Source organism: Lissotriton vulgaris, chromosome 7 (assembly GCF_964263255.1).
Source record: "Lissotriton vulgaris chromosome 7, aLisVul1.2, whole genome shotgun sequence".
NCBI classification, from domain to species: domain Eukaryota; kingdom Metazoa; phylum Chordata; class Amphibia; order Caudata; family Salamandridae; genus Lissotriton; species Lissotriton vulgaris.
Window position 1 is genome coordinate 578,601,911 of NC_141695.1, and position 19,190 is coordinate 578,621,100.

The following is a 19,190-nucleotide window of genomic DNA, read 5'->3' on the forward strand; positions in this document are numbered from 1 at the left end:
CGGAACCTCAATGTTTGCACTTTGTTATTGCAGAGGACTTGTAGTCACGAGATAGGTGGCTCCTCCTTTGGTTAGAAGTGCGCATGGGCATCAAGTGCATCTCCAGATTGGTTATTTCCTTCATCGGGTTTGGATGAAACTTGCTGCGCTCCGACTCAGCACCGTAATTTAAAAACTTTTTTGAAACTTTTTCGATGTGTAACCTATCATCTTTGACGGTATTGTCTCGATTGCGTGCCTTCGACACTCTAACTTATATTACTCGACTCAGTCTGTCGACGTGGGCTGTTGGGCCGATCAACACCATTGGGCCGATCAACACCATTGGGCCTACGGCTCATAGAAATAACTCCATTTAAAAAATGCCCCAAGTGTAGAGCTAAATTGCCACACAGTGATCATCACAAGGTGTGCAACCTTTGCCTATCGCCAGAACCTGAAGACAAGGATGGCCAAACCTGTGCCTCTTTTCGATCGAAGAAGACAATCCGTGATCGTCGGGCTCGACGTCACATCAGCAGACGCATCGCACACCGGCTGGGGAGCTCATCTCTTAACCCATACCATTCAGGGTATATGGACCCCTCAACAGAAACTCCTCCACATCAATCATCTGGCGTTACTGGCCATATTTCTCGTTCTCAAGGCATTTCAGGTACACCTCGTAGGCAAAGCTGTCCTCATCCGGACGGACAACATGACAGCAATGTACTACATACAAAAACAGGAGGGGACGCACTCCCTACAGCTTTCACAGCTAGCACAAAGCATATGGAGTGGTCCATTCCTCAAACAATATACCTCTTAGCAGAGCATCTACCTGGGAGAAACAATCAGATAGCGGATCTGCTCATTCGTCAGCTACAACAGATTCACGAGTGGGAACTTCATCCAAAGGTTTTCCACCCCTTCTTTCAAATGTGGGGCCATCCAGATATAGATCTGTTTGCCACACACAAAATGCCCAAACTTCTCCAGGTAGCCACACCCACTGTCCGAGGGCAATGCGATATGCATGAACTGGTCATCCAGATTAGCGTACGCTTTTCCACCTCTCCCACTCATTTCGCTACTAGTCCACAAGCTGAAACAGTTCCTCACAATGATCCTGGTGGCTCCAACTTGGGCTCGCCAACCCTAGTTCACAACACTGCTGGAACTCTCAGTAGTCCCACATCAAAAGTTACACCTTTCACCAAAGCTTCTCACACAGAACCATGGAGACATAAGGCATCCAGATCCAGCTCAACTGAACTTAGCGATCTGGCTTATGAAGTCCTAGAGTTTGGCTATCTTAACCTCCCACCAGACTGCATAAATGTTATCAAGGAGGTTAGAGGTCTTACTACTAGAGCTTGCTATGCAGCTAAATGGAAAAGATGTCATTTACTGCAATAAAAATGTAAGCAACCCATTAGATGCTTCCATTCAAAACATTATCTCCTGCATCTTCAAAGATGTAATCTAGCATGCACCTCCATAAGTTTACATCTTGCTGCCATAGCAGCTTACCTACAAAATAGGCCACCATTGTCATTGTTTAGGGATCCTGCTACTAAAGCATATATGGAAGGTCTTAAAAGGATAATTCCTCCCAGAATTCAGCCTTCTCCAATCTGGAATCTCAACATTGTCCTTACCCGGCTCATGGGTCCCTCATTTTAACTTTTATACAAATGTGAGTTGCAGTTTCTCACATGGAAAGTAGCTTTTCTTGTTGCCATCACATCTCTCAGAAGAGTTAGTGAACTCCAGGCATAAACCATACAAGAACCATTTTTGCAAATCCATCACAACAAAGAGGTTCTTCGGACGAATCCTAAATTCCTACCTAAAGTAGTCTCTCCCTTTCACCTTAACCAGTCAGTCGAGCTCCTAGTCTTTTTCCCTCAACCTGACTCAGTAGCAGAACAGGCTCTTCATACGCTTGACGTTAAGAGCTATTCTTTACTACATTGACAGAACAAAATGTTTCAGGAAACAAAACAGCTTTTTGTAGCGTTCTCACCACCACATAAAGGCAATCCTATATCAAAATCAGGAATTGCCAGATGGATTGTTAAAACCATTCAAATCTGCTATCAAAAAGCAAAACGTACTTTATCAATTCCCTAGTGTGGTCTAGGCTGTTCTAAAAACACTGTTTCAAACTACTGCAACCGATACAGGTGGCCACCTCTAAGGCAACACTTCTGTATAGTCTGTGCTACAGTATACAATCTACAGCTCATATGCCTTGAACGGAAAATGCTACTTACCAGTATGCATCTGTTCTTGGCATGTAGAGCTGTAGATTTGTATACGCCCACCCGCCTGCCCGGATACCTGTATCTGTTGCAGTAATATCGTACTTAGATAATTTACACATGGACATCTTCTATGTCTAACTAACTCCATCACCCTTTATGGCGAAAATCATCTGGATATGGAGTCGATGCCCATGCGCACTACTAACCAAAGGCGGATTCACCTATCTCGTGACTACAAACTTCTACAATAACAAAGTGCACACATCTGAGCCCAACACCAGGTGGCGATCTATGCTACAGTATACAAATCTACAGCTCTACATGCCAAGAACAGATGCGCACTGGTAAGTAGCATTTTCCTTTTGCATGATCAGGCCCAAACGTTTGGACTGATGATGCCAGTTTTTTCAACTCTGAAAGTGCTAACCAGGCATAAGTGCCAGTGTTCTGACCCTTAGTAGTGCATGTTTAATTAGCTTTTAACCAATTGGCATGTTAATTTACTTATAGGTCCCTAGTATATGTTACTAGGGGTACCTGGGCCAATACGTTAGTGTCCCTTTCGGGCAGCAGCAACTATTGTCACTGCAAAATGGCAAATTAAAACACTGACTATTTTAAGCTGCTAATCCAACTTTGCCATTTAAACTAATGACAAAGTCCAGCAGTTACTTTTAAATATCTGTCACCCCAGTCGAGCCCTAAGCAGGATGCTGTATATTCAAAAGTAACACATGTAGTTTTTGAGTCCTAACAGTAAAAAACCCAAAGTGTTATGTTTTACTTTGGAAAGGTTAGTACCCCACCAACAGTGCTAAATGTAGGTGTGTTTAAGTGCTGTGCTAAATTCTGAATGGAACTAAGGTATCAAAAGAATTGTTACATTAAACCTGACTTGATGCCCAAATCGACTTTGATGTAACATTTGAGTATAAGGCAACTCTAGAAATTACCACTTTGTTGCCCTAGTTTTCCAGTGGCCATTTACAGTTGCTGGCCATGAGACAGCCTTCAGCCCTCCTGGGACAAGGTGTTACCTCTTCCTGCCATTAAGCCTAACGGTGTGTGATTCCAAAAGGTGAACTTCAATGGGGAAGCCAATAGTGGACACACACGAGAGGGGCTGCTTTTTCAGGGACAGAAAGGGACAACAGTTGACCAACCAGTTTCCCTGTGGGTGTGTAGCCCTCAGGGAGCCATACCTCTAGGGTGAGCTACTAAGCTCCACACACCATGAGAATGGTTCTACCATCTTGGGAGTGGACATAATATCTGTGATAGCTAGATGCTGCACATGTTGGTCATCGGGCGGGAGGGGACTGGTAGCCCATTGTCAAGTAGTCTCTGCATCCCACGAGGGAAGGTTGTGGGCATAAAAGTGGCAACCAGACCTCAGATCACTTAAGTACTGGAGAGAAGACCAAAGGTCTGACCTGCTGTTCCCTGGACCTGGCAAAGAGAGGCTGCTTCAAAGAATGGACTGCAACTGTTGTTCCTGAGCTAGCAAAGAGAGGACTGTTCCTGTGGTTCAGTGTTCTCCATTGTCCAAGCCTCAGACAGAAGAGGTGAACTCCAAGAGTCAGTTGGTTTACTTCAAGTTACAGTTCCAGGGCCACAAAAGCTGGTTTCCCTGTGACCGAATACCAGTAGGCCAGTGGCAATTGGTTTTTGGCTGTCCTTCACCTGGGTTTTGAGGGACATCGACCTCAGTGGGCAAAGTTGCCCCACTGTGTAAATGGGCATAAAGGTGGTCCCAGGAAGAGCCCCGGTGACGGGATTAGCAACTTCAGCATCCTGTGTTGGATCAGGACAATTCTATTGATGTATATGGTGGTTTACCCATTAAGCCTGTAACTCTATTGGAAACTGCTTTGACTGCAAGATCACCACTAACCACAGTAGTTACCAATGCTCATTTGCATTTTGATCGAAAAGCAATACTAGTGGATTTTGTTTCGGTGTCTACAAATTCAAAAAAATAAAATATACTTTTATAATTTGGTGTCGAATTTCCTTCATATCATGTTTCCTTCTTATTAAATTGTTTTGGTGCTTCTAAATGCTTTGCATTTGTCCTTTTGTTAAAGGCGGCCTGCTCAAAGCCACATCTACCCAGGGTTGACCTAAGGTTTGACCTAAGGTTTTACAGAGAAGCACAACTGTACTTAAAACACGTTTGTGAATTATTTACACAGTAAGGTCTCGCAACCACACTATATAATAAACAACATTTTCTCTCAAAGCACACTTGGGAACAATGAGAAAACCAATATAGGCATACTTAGATGGCAGGGTGGTAAAGGCAAGCTTGCAAGCACACCAGAAGAATATTTAGACAGTGATGTGAATGCCTATCGCTTCACAATAAATCTACAAAATTAATTCCTGGGGCAAGATAAAGTTTTGCTGGGTGCAAGACTAAACTCAAAAGAGGCAAAATATTTAAGATAGTCCTCCCATTAGCAGAGCAAACTCTTCAGTACCATAACCGACAATTTCTGACAGTGAGGACTGAATGATATTGATGGGCACGATGGCTTTCTGTAGTATACCAACAAATGCACAACAAAATGACTTCACATCCACTTGACACACCACCTTTTCTGGGGAATACCCAATCAATAGACTGTTGAGGGAAATTTGTATACGCACTTCCCCCCAATAACTCTAATGCCATTGTTGATAAACAAGTGCAAGCAACTGCCCATGAGACAAATCTTTATAGCACCACAGTGAGCAACAGTTCTCGGAACCTAATGGAAACCTCACACAGGGTAATAATAAAGCCACATCAAAGAAATGCTGACAATGCAAGAGAAACTGGTCTGCCGCCCAGAGCCAGCCATCCTCTACCTAGCGACTTGACTCTTATTCCGTGGTCTTTCACAAATAAGCATGGAGATCCTAATTGAAACCAAAACCCAAGTACATGAAAGTGATACATGGTGAAGTGGAACAGATTTTTTCACTGGTGTGACAAGGAAGAGGTAAAGAACAGTAAAACAAGGGATGTTACAGGGATTAGGTACCTTACCTCCCTTCTAAATGATGACCTTAACTGCACATCACTTGAGGTGACTGTGACAGCTATAGTGACATATACTAGGGAATAGAGGAGTTTCTTTGCTACACAAGTCCTGCGAAGCTTCCTGGAGGGAGCAAAGAGGATAGCACCACCTGCACCCACGTGTAATCTAAACATGGTGCTACCACGTCTAATGAAGGAACCGTTTGAGTCGATGCATATGCAGAACTCAAATTCTTAACACTTAAGAGCCTCGATAATAGCCATTATGCAACTACGTAGGATCAGCAAGTGCTGACAACAGAGGAACCCTACATGCAGATTTACAAGGGCAGGGTGGTTATGAGAACACCGCTCCAGTTCCTGCAAATGGAGAGCTCACCCATACACTTTTATACTAATATTGCAGTCAGTTGCTCATATTCTTCCAGAATCCAAAAAACATGTGCAGAATCACTTAGATGAGTGGAGGGCAGTAATGCACTACCTTGGACAAACAAAACTGATCAGGATATGGAGCCAATTCTTTTGTTTCCTTTGCACCACCAACCACGGGCTCACTGCTGTGCAAGGGAGTCATTGCAAGATGGAAAGTACAGACAATCCAAGCATTATACCAGCAGGCAGGAGTGGCACTAGAGGAGAAACCATACTCCCACTCTACGAGTAAAAAAGGGGGCAACAATTACCTTTTTAGCAAATGTTTGCATTAAAGACATTTGAATGGCAGCTGTGGTCATTCATGCATACCCTCACCAAACACCATTGTGTTGATATTCAAGTGAATAGAGAAGCACAGGTGAAACAGAAGGTATTAAAAGACATGTTTGTTTGCTTTCACTCTCTCTTTTCAACCCTGCCTCCCAAAAAGGATACCGCTACCAAAATCAATGTACAGCTTGTGAATATAAAAAAGATTCATGCTGCCAAAAGAAATTCATTACCTGTAGGAGTAGGTTTGCAGCCTGAAGAACTTTTTGGATTCACATGCAGCCTGTGCACCTCAACAGATGTGTTTTTATTTTTAGCTAACAAATTGGTGGGGCTGAACACTAACAAGGAATTCGTAAAAACTGAAGAAAGGGGGCGGGGGTTTGAGGGAGAATCTGAAGATGGCACCTATGTAAAAAGACTGCTGTGGCATATATCTGCCATCACAGGGGTAGGACATAATACCAAATTGTCCTCTGTGATGCCAAAAGAAAAAGATTACAGAAAGAATTATTCCATAATTTTTAAAGCTGCAAAACTACTCCATCTGATAGAGACTACTAGCCGCAGATTCCTTAACGTAGAATTATCCCCAGGCGTGAGACTGGATCCGGACATTTTTTGCCACAGCATCCCTGCACGCCGGGGGGACGGCATCACACAACACCACCCAAGCATCGTCCGTGCACGTGATTTCAGCGAGGTCACATAAATCCGACCCCGGTGCGCCTACGTCAGTTTTTTCCTTTTCCGCGTGCAACGCGGATCTGGTTCTTGCTCCGGGCCTGTTTAGGCCCTTTTCTTCGCTTTTGCGTGTGTTGGGAACAGTGTGCGGATGCCTTCGGGCTTTAAGACGTGTTCGTCTTGTGGGCGCTTGATGTCGGCGACAGACCCTCACCTCATTTGCATGTGGTGCTTGGGGGAGGATTACGGCTCCATTGATTGCGAGGCGTGCCAACGGTTGAAGCCAAAGTCGCGGCGGGATCGCCGGATGAAACTTCTCTCGGCTCGCATGACCAGATCGGCTTTGTCACCTTGATCAGTTTCTGCTGAAGGTTTTCGGAGCGGCCGTCACAGTCGTCATCCCTCTCCTGTGCTGCAAAAGCGTCGCTCCCCTGTTGGCAAGTGTTGCAGTTTGTCCCCCAGGGCTGGTTTCCAGCCTGTTGGTGGCGTGGGCTCTCCGCGGGTGATGCGGCCCGCCTATCGTCCCCCTACCCACCGTTTCCCGGTGAGGGGGCTTCGAGGGCCCAGATGGAGACAAATGCGGTGGTTTTGCAGGCCTCGCTGGCTTCTCCTCCTTCACATCCTTGGACGTCGATGGATCCTTTGCGCTATGCGGGGCCCTCCGTGTCGTCGCCGGCTGCTTCGACCCCAGCGCCGACTCGTTCGTATCCAGGGTCGGAGGATGTGGTGCCGTTGGGGTGCGGCCCTTTGGGGCTCCCTCCTTCAGAACACGCCTCCTCTGCTTCGCCACAAACTCCTGCGGGAGTCCCTGTGGTGTTGCGGGAGGTCGCCGGGGGCTTGGGAAGGGTCGCATCCCCGAGCCACACTCTGCCCTTTAGACAGGTGGCAATTCTGTCTGAGGCCGAGGTGATGCCACTACAGCACTGGCAGCTGCTGGCCCAGGCCGCGCCACAGGGGTCAGTGGACCCCTCTTGTCCCCTCATGGGATTGGAGGGGGACCCCTTGTCCCTCCCCTGGCCCTTCTCGTCCCTCAATGCAGACGGCTGCCTCGTTAAAGGTCAAGTCGGCCTTGGCGGCGCCGCAGGGGTCGACGGGCCCCTCTTGTCCCCTCGTGGGTCGAGGCTGGCCGGACACTCCTTGTCACTCCTCGGGTCCCTCTCGTCCCTCCACACAGGCGGTTGCCATGGGGGCCGGCGTACCTCTCTCGTCCTCCTATGGGTCGAGGCTAGAGGTGGAGTTCTTGTCGCTCTCCAGGTGCTTCTTGACCCTCCATGCAGACGGCTGCCTCGTCGGAGGTTGAGTCTGCGCCATTCCGGCGCTGTCCCTTGGCCACCTAGGCTCCAGCCCAGCCCCGGACCCCTGTGCTGTGACGTGGTGGAGACTTGTCCGGCGTCTCTTGTGGTGCTGGACGCCGACGCCCAGCTCCAGGTTGCGGACTCTATGGCAATGGACAGGGGTCAGGTAGGGGATTCGTCCTCGGATGCCCCCTCTTCACCAGAGGTTGGGCGCCTGCTGGTGTCGTCCTCGCCGCAGACTGGCCATCACGTCGTGGCCTTTTCCCCGACTACATCGAAAGACTGCTCTTTGCCATCATCGCAGCCGCAGTTTTCGCCTGAGGAACCACAGGTCCCCCACTCGTTGGCGCCTCTTTCTCCTTTTCGGGCCTGACCCTTCCCCGCTCCCCTTGGTTTAGGGGATGGCTGCCTTAGTTTACAGCTGTCACCCACGGAGGAGCTGCTTTTTCCGCCGCGGAGCCCTTGCGCTGGGAATTTTGCGCATGGGGGATCCGGCAGCCCATTTCCCTGAGGATCATCTTTTGGAGGTTCTTCCCCAGGGGTCTGGTGGGAGGGAGCTGCTGCTCCCCTTTGAAGGTTAGCTCCATTCTTCTTTGACGGGGACTTTGGGTCGCCCTGTCTCGGGGGATCCGGTGCCCCAACACCTTGTGCACCGGCATCTTCCAGCACCGCGTGACCCGGTGTGTCTTTCCCTCCACGCCTCTGCCAGTGGCCCCCTTTTGCAGACCGCCTTTCCTTCCCTGCCGTCGCTATTTCCTCCACCTTCACGGGGGGCCCGCTGGCTGGACTCTTGGGGCCGCAATATGTTTGCTTTGACCAGTGCGGCTCTGCGGGCCCTTAACGCTTTGTGTGGTGGCTAGGGCTACATCTTGCTTGTGGGACTCGCCGGAGTCCCTTGGATCTGCATCTTTTCAGGAGGGTGTTGACTTGCGGCACCATGCATTAAATGGCTGGGAGTTGGCGTTGTTCTTCGCTCCGGACATCTCGGTGGTGCTTGGTCGTGCCATGGCTTCTTTGGTTGCCCTTCACCACCATGCTTTGCTTCGGGACAGTGTTCCTGGAAAATGTGCGGCAACAGCTGGTGGATCTTCCCTTTGATGGCACCCTTTTCTTTCACACCCCAGCCGACTCGCCCATCCGGAAGTTCTTGGTGGGGCTTCGGCCTCCTCCTCCTCCTCCTCCTCCTTGTCCTCCTCAGTGACCTGTGGGTTGGTCTGGTTTTAGTGAGCTGTTCTTTCGTTGGGGCGGGTCGCCCCGGTTGTGTGATCTGTGTGCTTCATGTGCCTGAGAGTCCTCTTTGTTGGGACTGTGGCTCTGTTAGCTGGCCCTTCTTGACTGTGTGTTTTGTTGTAGGTTATTCACACCTGGTTGGCCCTGAGACTAGGCCTCCTGTTTTTCTCTTGGCTGCTTGACAAGCCTTCTGCAGGTGTTTTTTCCCATTCAGCTCTTTGTTGTCCCCTGCTGCGGAAGTTTCTTCTTAAGAGGGTTCCCATATTTGGGACTAACATACCCTATATGGGGTAATGGTAGCTGTTATATAGCTCGTTATGTGCTGGGGAGTTGTGGTCGCCTTCGGATCTCTGCTCTCCGTGTCGTTGATGTACATTGCAGGTGCAATTTCATTGTTGCTAACTTAGGTTGCCTTGGTGGCGCCACGGGTGTCCTTCTCTTGTGTTGCTGCGCTGTTCGCCAGATCTGACCTGCAGTCTGTGGCCTGGCGTTGTGACTCTGGTCCTGCTTCCTTTTGGGTCATGTGTGCGTGCACTTCTCTAGAGTGTGTCCAGGCCTTCTTCGCCCTCATGTTCGCTGTCCTGGGGGCTGGGATGGTTCTAGTGTTCCTTCTTTTGTCAGGCGCATCCTGACGGTCTTCCTAGGTGCCCTGGGCTGCTCTTCCTTCTTTTTCCCCTGTCTCTTTGGAGCCTCTGGGTTGATCTTCTTCCTCTTCCTTGCCTTGGCATTGGATGGAGGTTCTGTTGTCCTGTAAGGACATGGAGTTCTTCGGCCTCCCCTTGCCTTGTTTCCTCTGTTGAGTGTGAATGGGCTTCCTCTTTTCTCCTTTTCTTCTTCCCACGCCCCCGTAGGATCGGTGGCGTTCTGCTGTGGGGGTTCCCCTTGCCTGCGGGGACGAGCCTTCTTACCTTGTCTGTTGGCCTGGTCCCCTGTGGGACCCTCCGTTATGTCCAGGCCGGTGGGGCCCTTTCGCAGACCCTCCTTCCCCCTTGGGTATGGCTAGGGTATCTATTCTACGTTAAGGAATCTACGGCTAGTAGTCTCTTTCGGATGTAAGAGTTACTTACCTTCAGTAACAATGTATCTGGTAGAGACGGTTCTAGCTGCAGATTCCTTCACGGCCCGCCCTTCCTCCCCGTTCTGCCAGGGCCTATGGCTTGGTCTTCTGCACTCGCCTTTCGGTGGGTGCCTATATCTTCTGTGAGTGCATTCTTTCGCTCTTGTAACAAGAGGATTTGTTCTGTTTCTTATTCCTTCCTCCTCTTTGGAGGATGGATTTATATGTTCTCCTGTGCCCCTCTGCTCTGATACAGGTTAGGGGCTTGCCTTCACTTTCTTCCCTCCCCTTCCTCTCCCCTTAGTTGCTAAGGGTTCTGGTCCCTCTGGGTTGGGGTCATCTCACCGCGCCTTTGCCCTTGTTCCTTTGAGGGGTGTTGTTGCACTCTGTGCTGGGGTTCTCCTGGAGATTTGTCGTTCCTGTTTGAATTGACACCAGTTCCCCTTCGTTGTTCCTGGTTGGGGTTGTGGTCTTGCTGTATGTGGTCGTGACATTTTTGCATGTGTTTCTTTTCTCCAGAGGGGGCTGTCTACATCCTGGCAGGGTGGCTGCTCAGGAGTGTGCTCTGTTCTTTCTTTCTTTTTTGATTCCCTGCCTGTTGACACTGCTCCTTATGGTGTTGTCCGTCACCATTGTTTTTCCAATTTTTCTGCTCTTTCGCAAACTGTTCCCATGCTCCCACAGTTTTGTCTGCTAGCTCAGCTTTGTGGCGCGGAAAAGTTATCTGACGAAAACTGACACAGGCACGCCGGGGTGGGACCTATGTGACTTCGCTGACGTTACTTGCGTGGCCGACGTCTGGGCGGAGTCGTGTGATGCCGTCCCCCCAGCGCTCAGGGGTGCTATGGCAAAAAAAATCCGGATCCAGTCTCATGCCTGGGGATGATTCTACGTTAAGGAATCTGCGGCTAGAATCGTCTCTACCAGATGCATCGTTACCGAAGGTAAGTAACTCGTACTACAAGTAAGTGACCATTTAATTTTTTATGGTGGTGTCTACATATTGCTTGTAATGAATCACTCGGTTCCCCCTTATGAATGAGAAATAAGGATGATGTGCACTCGCTTTGTTTTAAAACTCTCAGTAGGAAAAACCTATTCTGCCTTGGATGGGCAGTCAGAGCCAGGTTTTTCAGTGAGTGCTGTGACGCAACTTATTTTATTTAAGTTTTTTGAAAGCACTTTAATGGATTTTTTTTTAAAGCACATATTGCTTAAGTGTGTGTGGGTTAAGCAATGTTCTGTTATCCACTTAACCTTCTGATTGGAGGAGGGCTAGGCTAGGTTGATAAAAAGAGGTCTTGGTTTGGATGCTATTTACAATCTGATTTTCCTTGATGGACCCAAAAATTATTTTTGTTTTTTACCATTGAGGGTTAAGCAATTAACCAACGTATTAGGTACTTTGTAACTTATTGTTGTTTTCTCTCCATTCCACCTCGGTTGATCAGATTGACGGTTCCACTTTGCGCACCCTCTGTCTGCAGCACGGTCCGCTCATTACATTCCACTTGAACCTAACGCAGGGCAATGCCGTTGTCCGTTACAGTTCCAAGGAGGAAGCTGCCAAGGCACAGAAATCTCTTCACATGTAAGTATCTACAGACCTATGCTAATGTGCTAGATATTTGTCATTCTTTCACCTACCATCTCTGAGTGATTAATAGTTTGAATTGTATGAAGAGGACAGTAATCTGCATTGATTTCTATCCAAATATGCTAATCTATGATCATAGAATGTTGGTAAAACCGAATAGTGCACTTTTAACTATGAAAAGCCCCTTCACTTGATTTAGATAAGAAATGTTTTGAAGCCCAGCTCAGTGATATGGATTTTGTTAATCCCCTAATGAGACAGTTTATTGGTTCTGCTGCATTACTCTGAGCTATATTATTTGCTTTAAAGTAGTGTTAAAAGCATCATTGATTTATAAAAATGAATGTTTCTAATGGGTATTTCCCAGAGATTCCTCCTTTGAACTCCTCCCCAGACAATTAACTAGACCCAGAAACATTTCCAGCAACATCAGGTCACCGATGCCTGGTGGTGCCACACACAGTATCGATGCTGAAGTCTTGAACATTCCATAAATGACATGTAGGGTGCCACATGCACCAGTGATGCCAATATCTTTCTGCCCACACTTCTCATACGTGGGGTCCTGACTCATTCCTCTACTTAGAATTGTTTTTAGGTTTATCTTATTTTTTCTCTATAATTTTGTAGTATGTCACCTTCAAATTCTACCAGGTTCAGGAGGTATGAGCAGTGGTGGAAACAAATGTTAGTCACCGACTAGCACAACCTCTGCCTTCGGTATCTGGGTCAAAAGCACAGTTTGGCTGCCTTAAGGATATATAACAATTCGCACTCCAAAGTGAGCCGGGGTGGGAGCAAAGCTGACCTTAACAATTCTCAAGTCCCAATGGCCATCATATTTGCAGTTGAAGAGGAAATCTTGGAAGAAAAGTGGTCATAAATATGATAAGAGTTGATAACCATTCTGTTTTTCTAGGAAGCAGAAGCAGTGCAGTAGGACCAGGGACTGGGATAGAGACTCAGGCTCTTCTCAAGGAAGCCCCTATTTGGGTGGCTTCTCAGGTAAACCTGGATGCTTTTCAAAAATCAAGCTTCCAAGCTCCATCAGGTGCTCTGGTTCTGGACACCAAGGAAAAGTCCTTTAGGGGTGGTGTGGAGCACCATATATCCTTAGCCTGGACTTTAGCTGCTGTTACTTTGGGAGCTTTGACACCACTATCAGTCAGAGGTGGTGAAATCTGTGCCAACAATGTTGACTGACCTTCTCCAGTCAGAAAGCACTCTGCACATTACTTGTGATTCAAAATTTGTGAAATACATAAAATCACAGGAAAGCAACCTTCAAACGTATGAAGGACCATTTTGGGGTCAGATTCTGATGCTCTTCACTTTGGAAAAAATGGGGTAGTATAGAGGGGATGGCATTGATTGTGATGTATCGAATCCTCTGCAGACTGATTGCAGATTTGTACGTCAATTTCATACTGCTAGCAGGATACATCTCCTGAGATGGCTTGTACTCAATATGAAGGGCCAATCACAGCAGAAGAATCATCCCCTCTACCGAAAAAAGAGAGTATATGAAAATAGATGTATAGAACAGTTTTGTGCTCGCGGAGTGTAGCTGAGTGTGTTACAAATATTAATTTCTCCCCAATGACTTCTAGTTGGGTTATAACATATAGTTATGCATGGATGAGGTCAACTGGGCCCTCACAGGATATCAGTGTCCAATTGATAGGCATAAATTTGATAGACTACGGCTGTAAAGGGAGAAGGCTGAAAATGTGCTGCAATGATCTAAACAAAGCAAGGCAAAGGTTGCAAGACAGTTTGTGTATTTGCCCACCATGTTACCTCAGCCTGAAACCAACTGTTGTACCATAGGAACTATCCAACCAAAATCTTTTCTGGAGGCGGCCTTGTCTTGGGTAGCAAACATAATGGGCTAGAATGCTATCGAGAGTGATTCAGTTGTTTAGACTATTTACAGTAATTTGTCCTTTCATGTTGTGTATGTTTTATGTTTGATAAATGTCTTCGCAGGGTTTTGTTTGGAGTCCCGCCTGCCTCCAGTAGCTACATTCTCAATATAATTATATAAATTCCAAAATATCAAATTTCAGTTGACTTGAAGAGATTTCGTTACGTTGAGGAAAGGCTGGTTACTTTCCTTTTAAAAGTTTTTGGGAGACACTGTCTTGCGTTTTTTTAGATTGCTTATTCAGGGCAGTGTTTAGGTTGGCTCATTCTGTTTGCTCGCCTCTTAACAGAACAGCTTCAGTAGACATTGAAGATTCAGTAAATCTAGTTTTGGGTAACCAATTGGACAAGCTAGTGTTACCATTGTCCATATTCTCAGTAATGTTTTAGTGAACACCTCATGCCTCCTTTTCAAAGAGGTACAGATTCGGACTCTGTGGCCTGAGTTCTTGATTGGTTTCAGAAACATTAATTCGGTGTTCAGGTGCTCATCTGGGTCAGCTTGTAATCAACGGTATTTGGCCTCCCAGACAGGATCGAAGTCCTATCATTCACCTGGAATTGAAGGCAATAAGACTGGCTCTTTAGGTGTACAAATGTGAGGAAAGAAGATATCAGACAGATTCTGTCAAACATGACTGTGATGGTTTGTCTAAATAAGCAGGTGGGAGTGTGTGTGTGGGGGGGGGGGGGGGGTTGTCTCGATTGCAGAGAAGCAGTAGATCTGCTGGTATGCGTAATAGGCATATTGGATTGCCAGCAGTTTATCTAGGGGAATATGTGGAGGCGGATTTCCACAGCAAGTTGCGCTCAACTGTCACAAGCTATAGCTTCATCCAGACATTGCAGCTATTTTGCTTTCAAAAGATATCTGCCAGTGCACAACAAAGGGGGGAAAGGGATGTTACAAAATTATTACCCTTGAGCACCTTTCTTGAGGCCCCTTTCCAGATTAATGAAGGAATCTCGGGAAGCTACTATATCCAACAGAAAGAATGTTACTGAAACTAAGAAACTTGTTTTCCATGTCTTTGTGTATTGATATTGTTATCCATGAGTAATCTTATTTACAGAGGAGACAAGTTTATTACACTTGTTTTTAACATGTAATAAGGTTTACTTTTACCATTCAACATGTTTGCTTACAAAATGTTATGCAAGTCTCAGTGTAGTTGACTGATCTTTTGAATGACTCAGTCTGCTTTAACAGAAGTCAGAATACTTTGGACTGTCCACACTCCTCCTTGAGGAGTGGCCATTTCTGTGTGTTTCTCATTGTTTCGGGATTAGGGCAGCAATCTTGAGCTGAAGTCCATTGAAAAATATTCGTCTCTAGGTGCTTTTTAAAATTTATTCAATGCTGCAAACGTCCTCTGTGTGTTGTGGCCAACCTGCTGTTTCTAGGCTCACTGCTTGCGCCTCACACAACTCTTTGGAGGACATGTGTCTAGTGTGTTGTAGAAGTGGCTAGAGAGAAACTTGTTTTAAGGCGGGGTGAAGTGGCCATTTGACCGGGCTCCAATCTTCCAAGAGTAAGTGAATGAGGAAGTTCTATTAAAGAATTTAACAGCTCTTATGGTCCCAGAGAAAATGTCAATAACCCAATAGCATGACGGGGCCGAGGGTTTAGTGGTTCCAAGAAAGCTAAACGCTGTGACCAACAGAGAAAGTGTAGGAATTGTAAAGAAAACTGAAGTGAGGGGCAAATGAAAAGAAACCGTGTGAAAAAGAGAACAGGAAAAACATGAGAAAAAACAGATGAAAGGAATGAAATAAAAGATGAAAGAAGGTAAAAGAAAAGATGGACAATAGTAATGGGAAGCTGAAAAAGAATTGAAAGATGAAAAAGAAAATGGAAACCAATAAGGAACATGAAAGAAGTCAAGTAAAGAAAGAAGAAAACTGCAAAGGAAGAAAGATGGTAGTAGGTTGAAGAAAGAAGCAAAGCAAGATGGAAACTTGGTAAAAAAAAGGGAGTAAAGACAATGAAAAGAGGGAAGCATATTTATATAGAATAATCCCGAATTATCACACGGCATGCTTTTTCTATTGTGCTTTTTGGCTGCTAGCCGGTGCCAATTGCAATAAACTTTGAACCTGCTGTTATCTTGAAGCTGGGCTAAAACTGCGGATTTACTCTCTGGGGAGGTAGAACCAGGTGACATACGACCTATGATCTGGTGCTAGAATTTCTCCAAAACAATCCTCTGGGACATGCGAGGCCTGCTTTTATTATTATTTCACTCTACCCAATCGTAATTTCCACCCTTCTCTATAACTCACTCCTCTATCCTCCCCTATCTCGGACTTCTGCTTTGCCACCGCTCTCTAAAACCTTGTACCCTTTTCTCTTCAACCTTCTACCGTTCTCATTCTCTTTTGGTTCTCTCCTTACATCACTTTTTCTACCTCACCCCTCTCTTTAACCCTTTCTATGTACCTTTCTCTACATCCCCATGTACCTAATCCCATCTATACTCTAGCCCTCACCTTTCTCAATACATCTGCACTGTACCTGTCTCAATACATCTGAACTCTACCTCTCTCATGGCTTCACCTCTTTTCCACTCTGCACCTCTCTACCTTTGTAGCCTTCTACCTTAACCCCCGCGCACCTCACTGTTATTTCCTTTATCATTTTCCTCCATCTTTCTTCCACACCTTCCTTTGTTTACATCTCTATATTAGACCTCTCTACCTTTCTCTTACTTTTCACTCTCCCTCCCAACTTTCTACCTTCTCGCTATCGTTTTTCTTTACCTCCCATTTCTCACTAACTCATTTCACTTCTTTCTTCTCAGTTTACCTCATTATTCGATTATTGCCTCATTTCTACACCTCCTGTCTTTATATCTATGGTGCCGTACTCCTTTGACACCACTCTTTTTTCCCTCTTTCTGTATCAGTACCACCTTTCTATCATTTATTTGAACCCTTTCTCTCCTTCAGCTCCCCCTCTTCCTCAAATCTCTAACTCTATACCTTACCTCTCTCTATACCTCACCTGTCTTTCTCAACGTATCTCTACCACACTCATACGTTTGCTAGATCTTTCTCTACCGTTTTTCTTTCTAATTCACTATTCTCTTCCAGCCTTGTGCCTTACCTTCCTATGTGTTTTCTTCATCTCCATTTCCTTCTTCCTCAACTTTCACCTCTCACTATACTGCTTGCTTTACCTCTCTCTCCTTCTTATGTCTCCTGCCCTATTCAGTTTCTTTAGCTCTGCCAAACCAGAGGTCACTGTCTAGCTAAAGTGCACACATAGAGATGATTGGCGACAATGCAGAAGAGGAATTAAGTGATATTTATGAGATTGCTCAGTTTGGAATGGTGCAGTACTTTGTTTTTCTCTGATGCTGCGAGAATTTCAGTTATGATGGGGTATTTATTTGTGATTTTGAATATCCACCATAAAAGCTTCAAATTCAAGCTATTTGTGCGCATCTTAGTTTAGTATTTTACTTAAGTCCAAAAGAAAAATTCCACCAAGTCACCTTTATTGTATCTTTTATTTTTCTGTGCTTCTAAGGGCTGCATTTAGGAGCTATTTGCCTGGTAGTCGCTGGGCTGCTTGTGATTTCATGTTTTTTGCATGCCTCTGTTTCTGAAAGTTTGTTTGGCATAATGAGTTCTGTTAGAAATGGGGGTCTCTAGTTGGCAGAGGTAGGTACCACTGTCCAAATAGGGACCCTTGCTTCTAGTCAGGGTAAGGAGGAAACCCTCTGAGATAACCTCTGCTCACCATCTAGGTAGCTTGGCACGAGCAGTCAAGGCTAATCAGAAGGCAATGTGTAAAGTATTTGTACCAACACTCACAGTAACACAGTGAAAACACCACAAACTGACTCTACAACAGTTAAGAAAAATAAAGGTATTTAATCTAAACTACACAAGACCAAAACGACAAAAATCCAACATACACAGTTCAAGAATATGGTTTCAAAAGAGTTCTTAAGGTTGCGATAAAATAATCCACAGTTGCGTGAAAAGTTCACAGTTGCGTCACGTTTCAGACACAGTACCTTTAGTTGCGACAAAGTTCCAAAAGCAGAAGCTGGTGCAGTGGAAAACAAGCGATGCGTTGCTCCTGAGACCCTGGGGTAGCGTTTGCGACAGCCCCGCTGCAGCAGCGGGCATGTTGCAACGAATCCGGTCTGTATGGGGAGGAAGGCCACTTGTCTGGATTCCGGTGCGTAGGTTCCGTAGGAAGTTTGTTCTCGCAAATGCACGATGCGACGATCTTTAGAGTTGCGACGATCTCTGGGGCGACGATGCGCGGACCAGTGGTGATCTTCTCTCTTGCAGCTCCTCGATGCGATGGCTTCGGCGATGACTCTCGCCGCGACGTGATGCGGTCCGCAAGCAGGCGGTGCGGCGATCTCACCCAGTGACGGCAGGCTCTGCGACGACACTCGCAGCGATATTAGGCTTACCGCAGCAATCGGGTGCGTCCCGCAAACAAAGGGTACGACGGCTCTGACAGCGGCAACAGTTGCTGCGACGATCTCGACCTTCGTAGCAGCAGGAATTTCCTCGCACTGTCAGGGATGCGCTCCGCAGCGAGCGTTGCGATAACTTTTCTGTAGCAACGTTTTTTAAATCTTGATTTCCAGATTTCCAGCACAGGTACATCTTCCAGAGGCACCACACATGGCCCACGCACTCCAGGAAGGACAGAACTCTCTCAGTAGAGCTCAGGGAAAGCTGGGGGTGAAGTCCTTTAGTTCCTGGGACTTCAGAACAGGGAGACAGCTCTTCTTCTGGCCCTTGGAGATTCCTTCAAGCAAGGGGACACAGCACAAAGCAAAGTCCCTCCCCTCTCCTTGGCAACAAAGCAACTGCACGTCATACCTGGCAACACATCAGGGCAGTCTTCCTTCTTCAGTCTTCCAGCTTGATCCTTGGCAGAGGTTCCTTCTTGATTCCAGGATGATCTAATTTTCTGTTGTCAGGGGTCTTGTACTTATACCCCTAAAAGTCTTTGTTCTCTTTGGACAAGTGGGCCCTGAGCCCGGTCTGAACCAGTTCTGGGTGTTTCTTGAGCACTTTGTTTTCCTGGCTTCTCCTTTCCTTTCAGAGTGAGGGGCAGGGTCGTCGGCCACCCAGCAGGAGGTGGAGCCAGCATTGTGGAAGGCAGGCACAGCCCTATTCAGGCCCAGGTGCTATCTCCTCCCACCACTCAAGTTGCAAATCCAGTCATTCAGCCTAGGGCTGACTCAGCCAGCCTCCTGGGGAATCCCCAGCCCCTATCACTCTCAAACCAGACAGTCAATACACAAACAGGCCAAGGCACACAGAAGGGTCAGACAAGAGAACAGCAACTTTCTAAACGTGTTGTTCTCAAACACAGGATTTAAAAACAACCTTTCCTAAAAGATGTGTTCTTAAATTCTGAGTTCAGGGATACTAGACT

At 46.5% G+C, this 19,190-nt stretch overlaps 1 protein-coding gene across 5 annotated transcripts in view; it reads left to right on the forward strand.

The window, feature by feature from the left end:
* The window catches only part of TNRC6C (trinucleotide repeat containing adaptor 6C), a 948,409-nt gene that overhangs the window by 919,891 nt on the left and 9,328 nt on the right, over positions 1 to 19,190 (forward strand). For all 5 annotated transcript variants that reach the window (XM_086930670.1, XM_086930667.1, XM_086930666.1 and 2 more), the window contains one exon: positions 11,703 to 11,842. In XM_086930670.1, the coding sequence (XP_086786796.1) occupies positions 11,703 to 11,842 (140 nt within the window). The remainder of the gene's footprint in view (positions 1 to 11,702; positions 11,843 to 19,190) is intronic.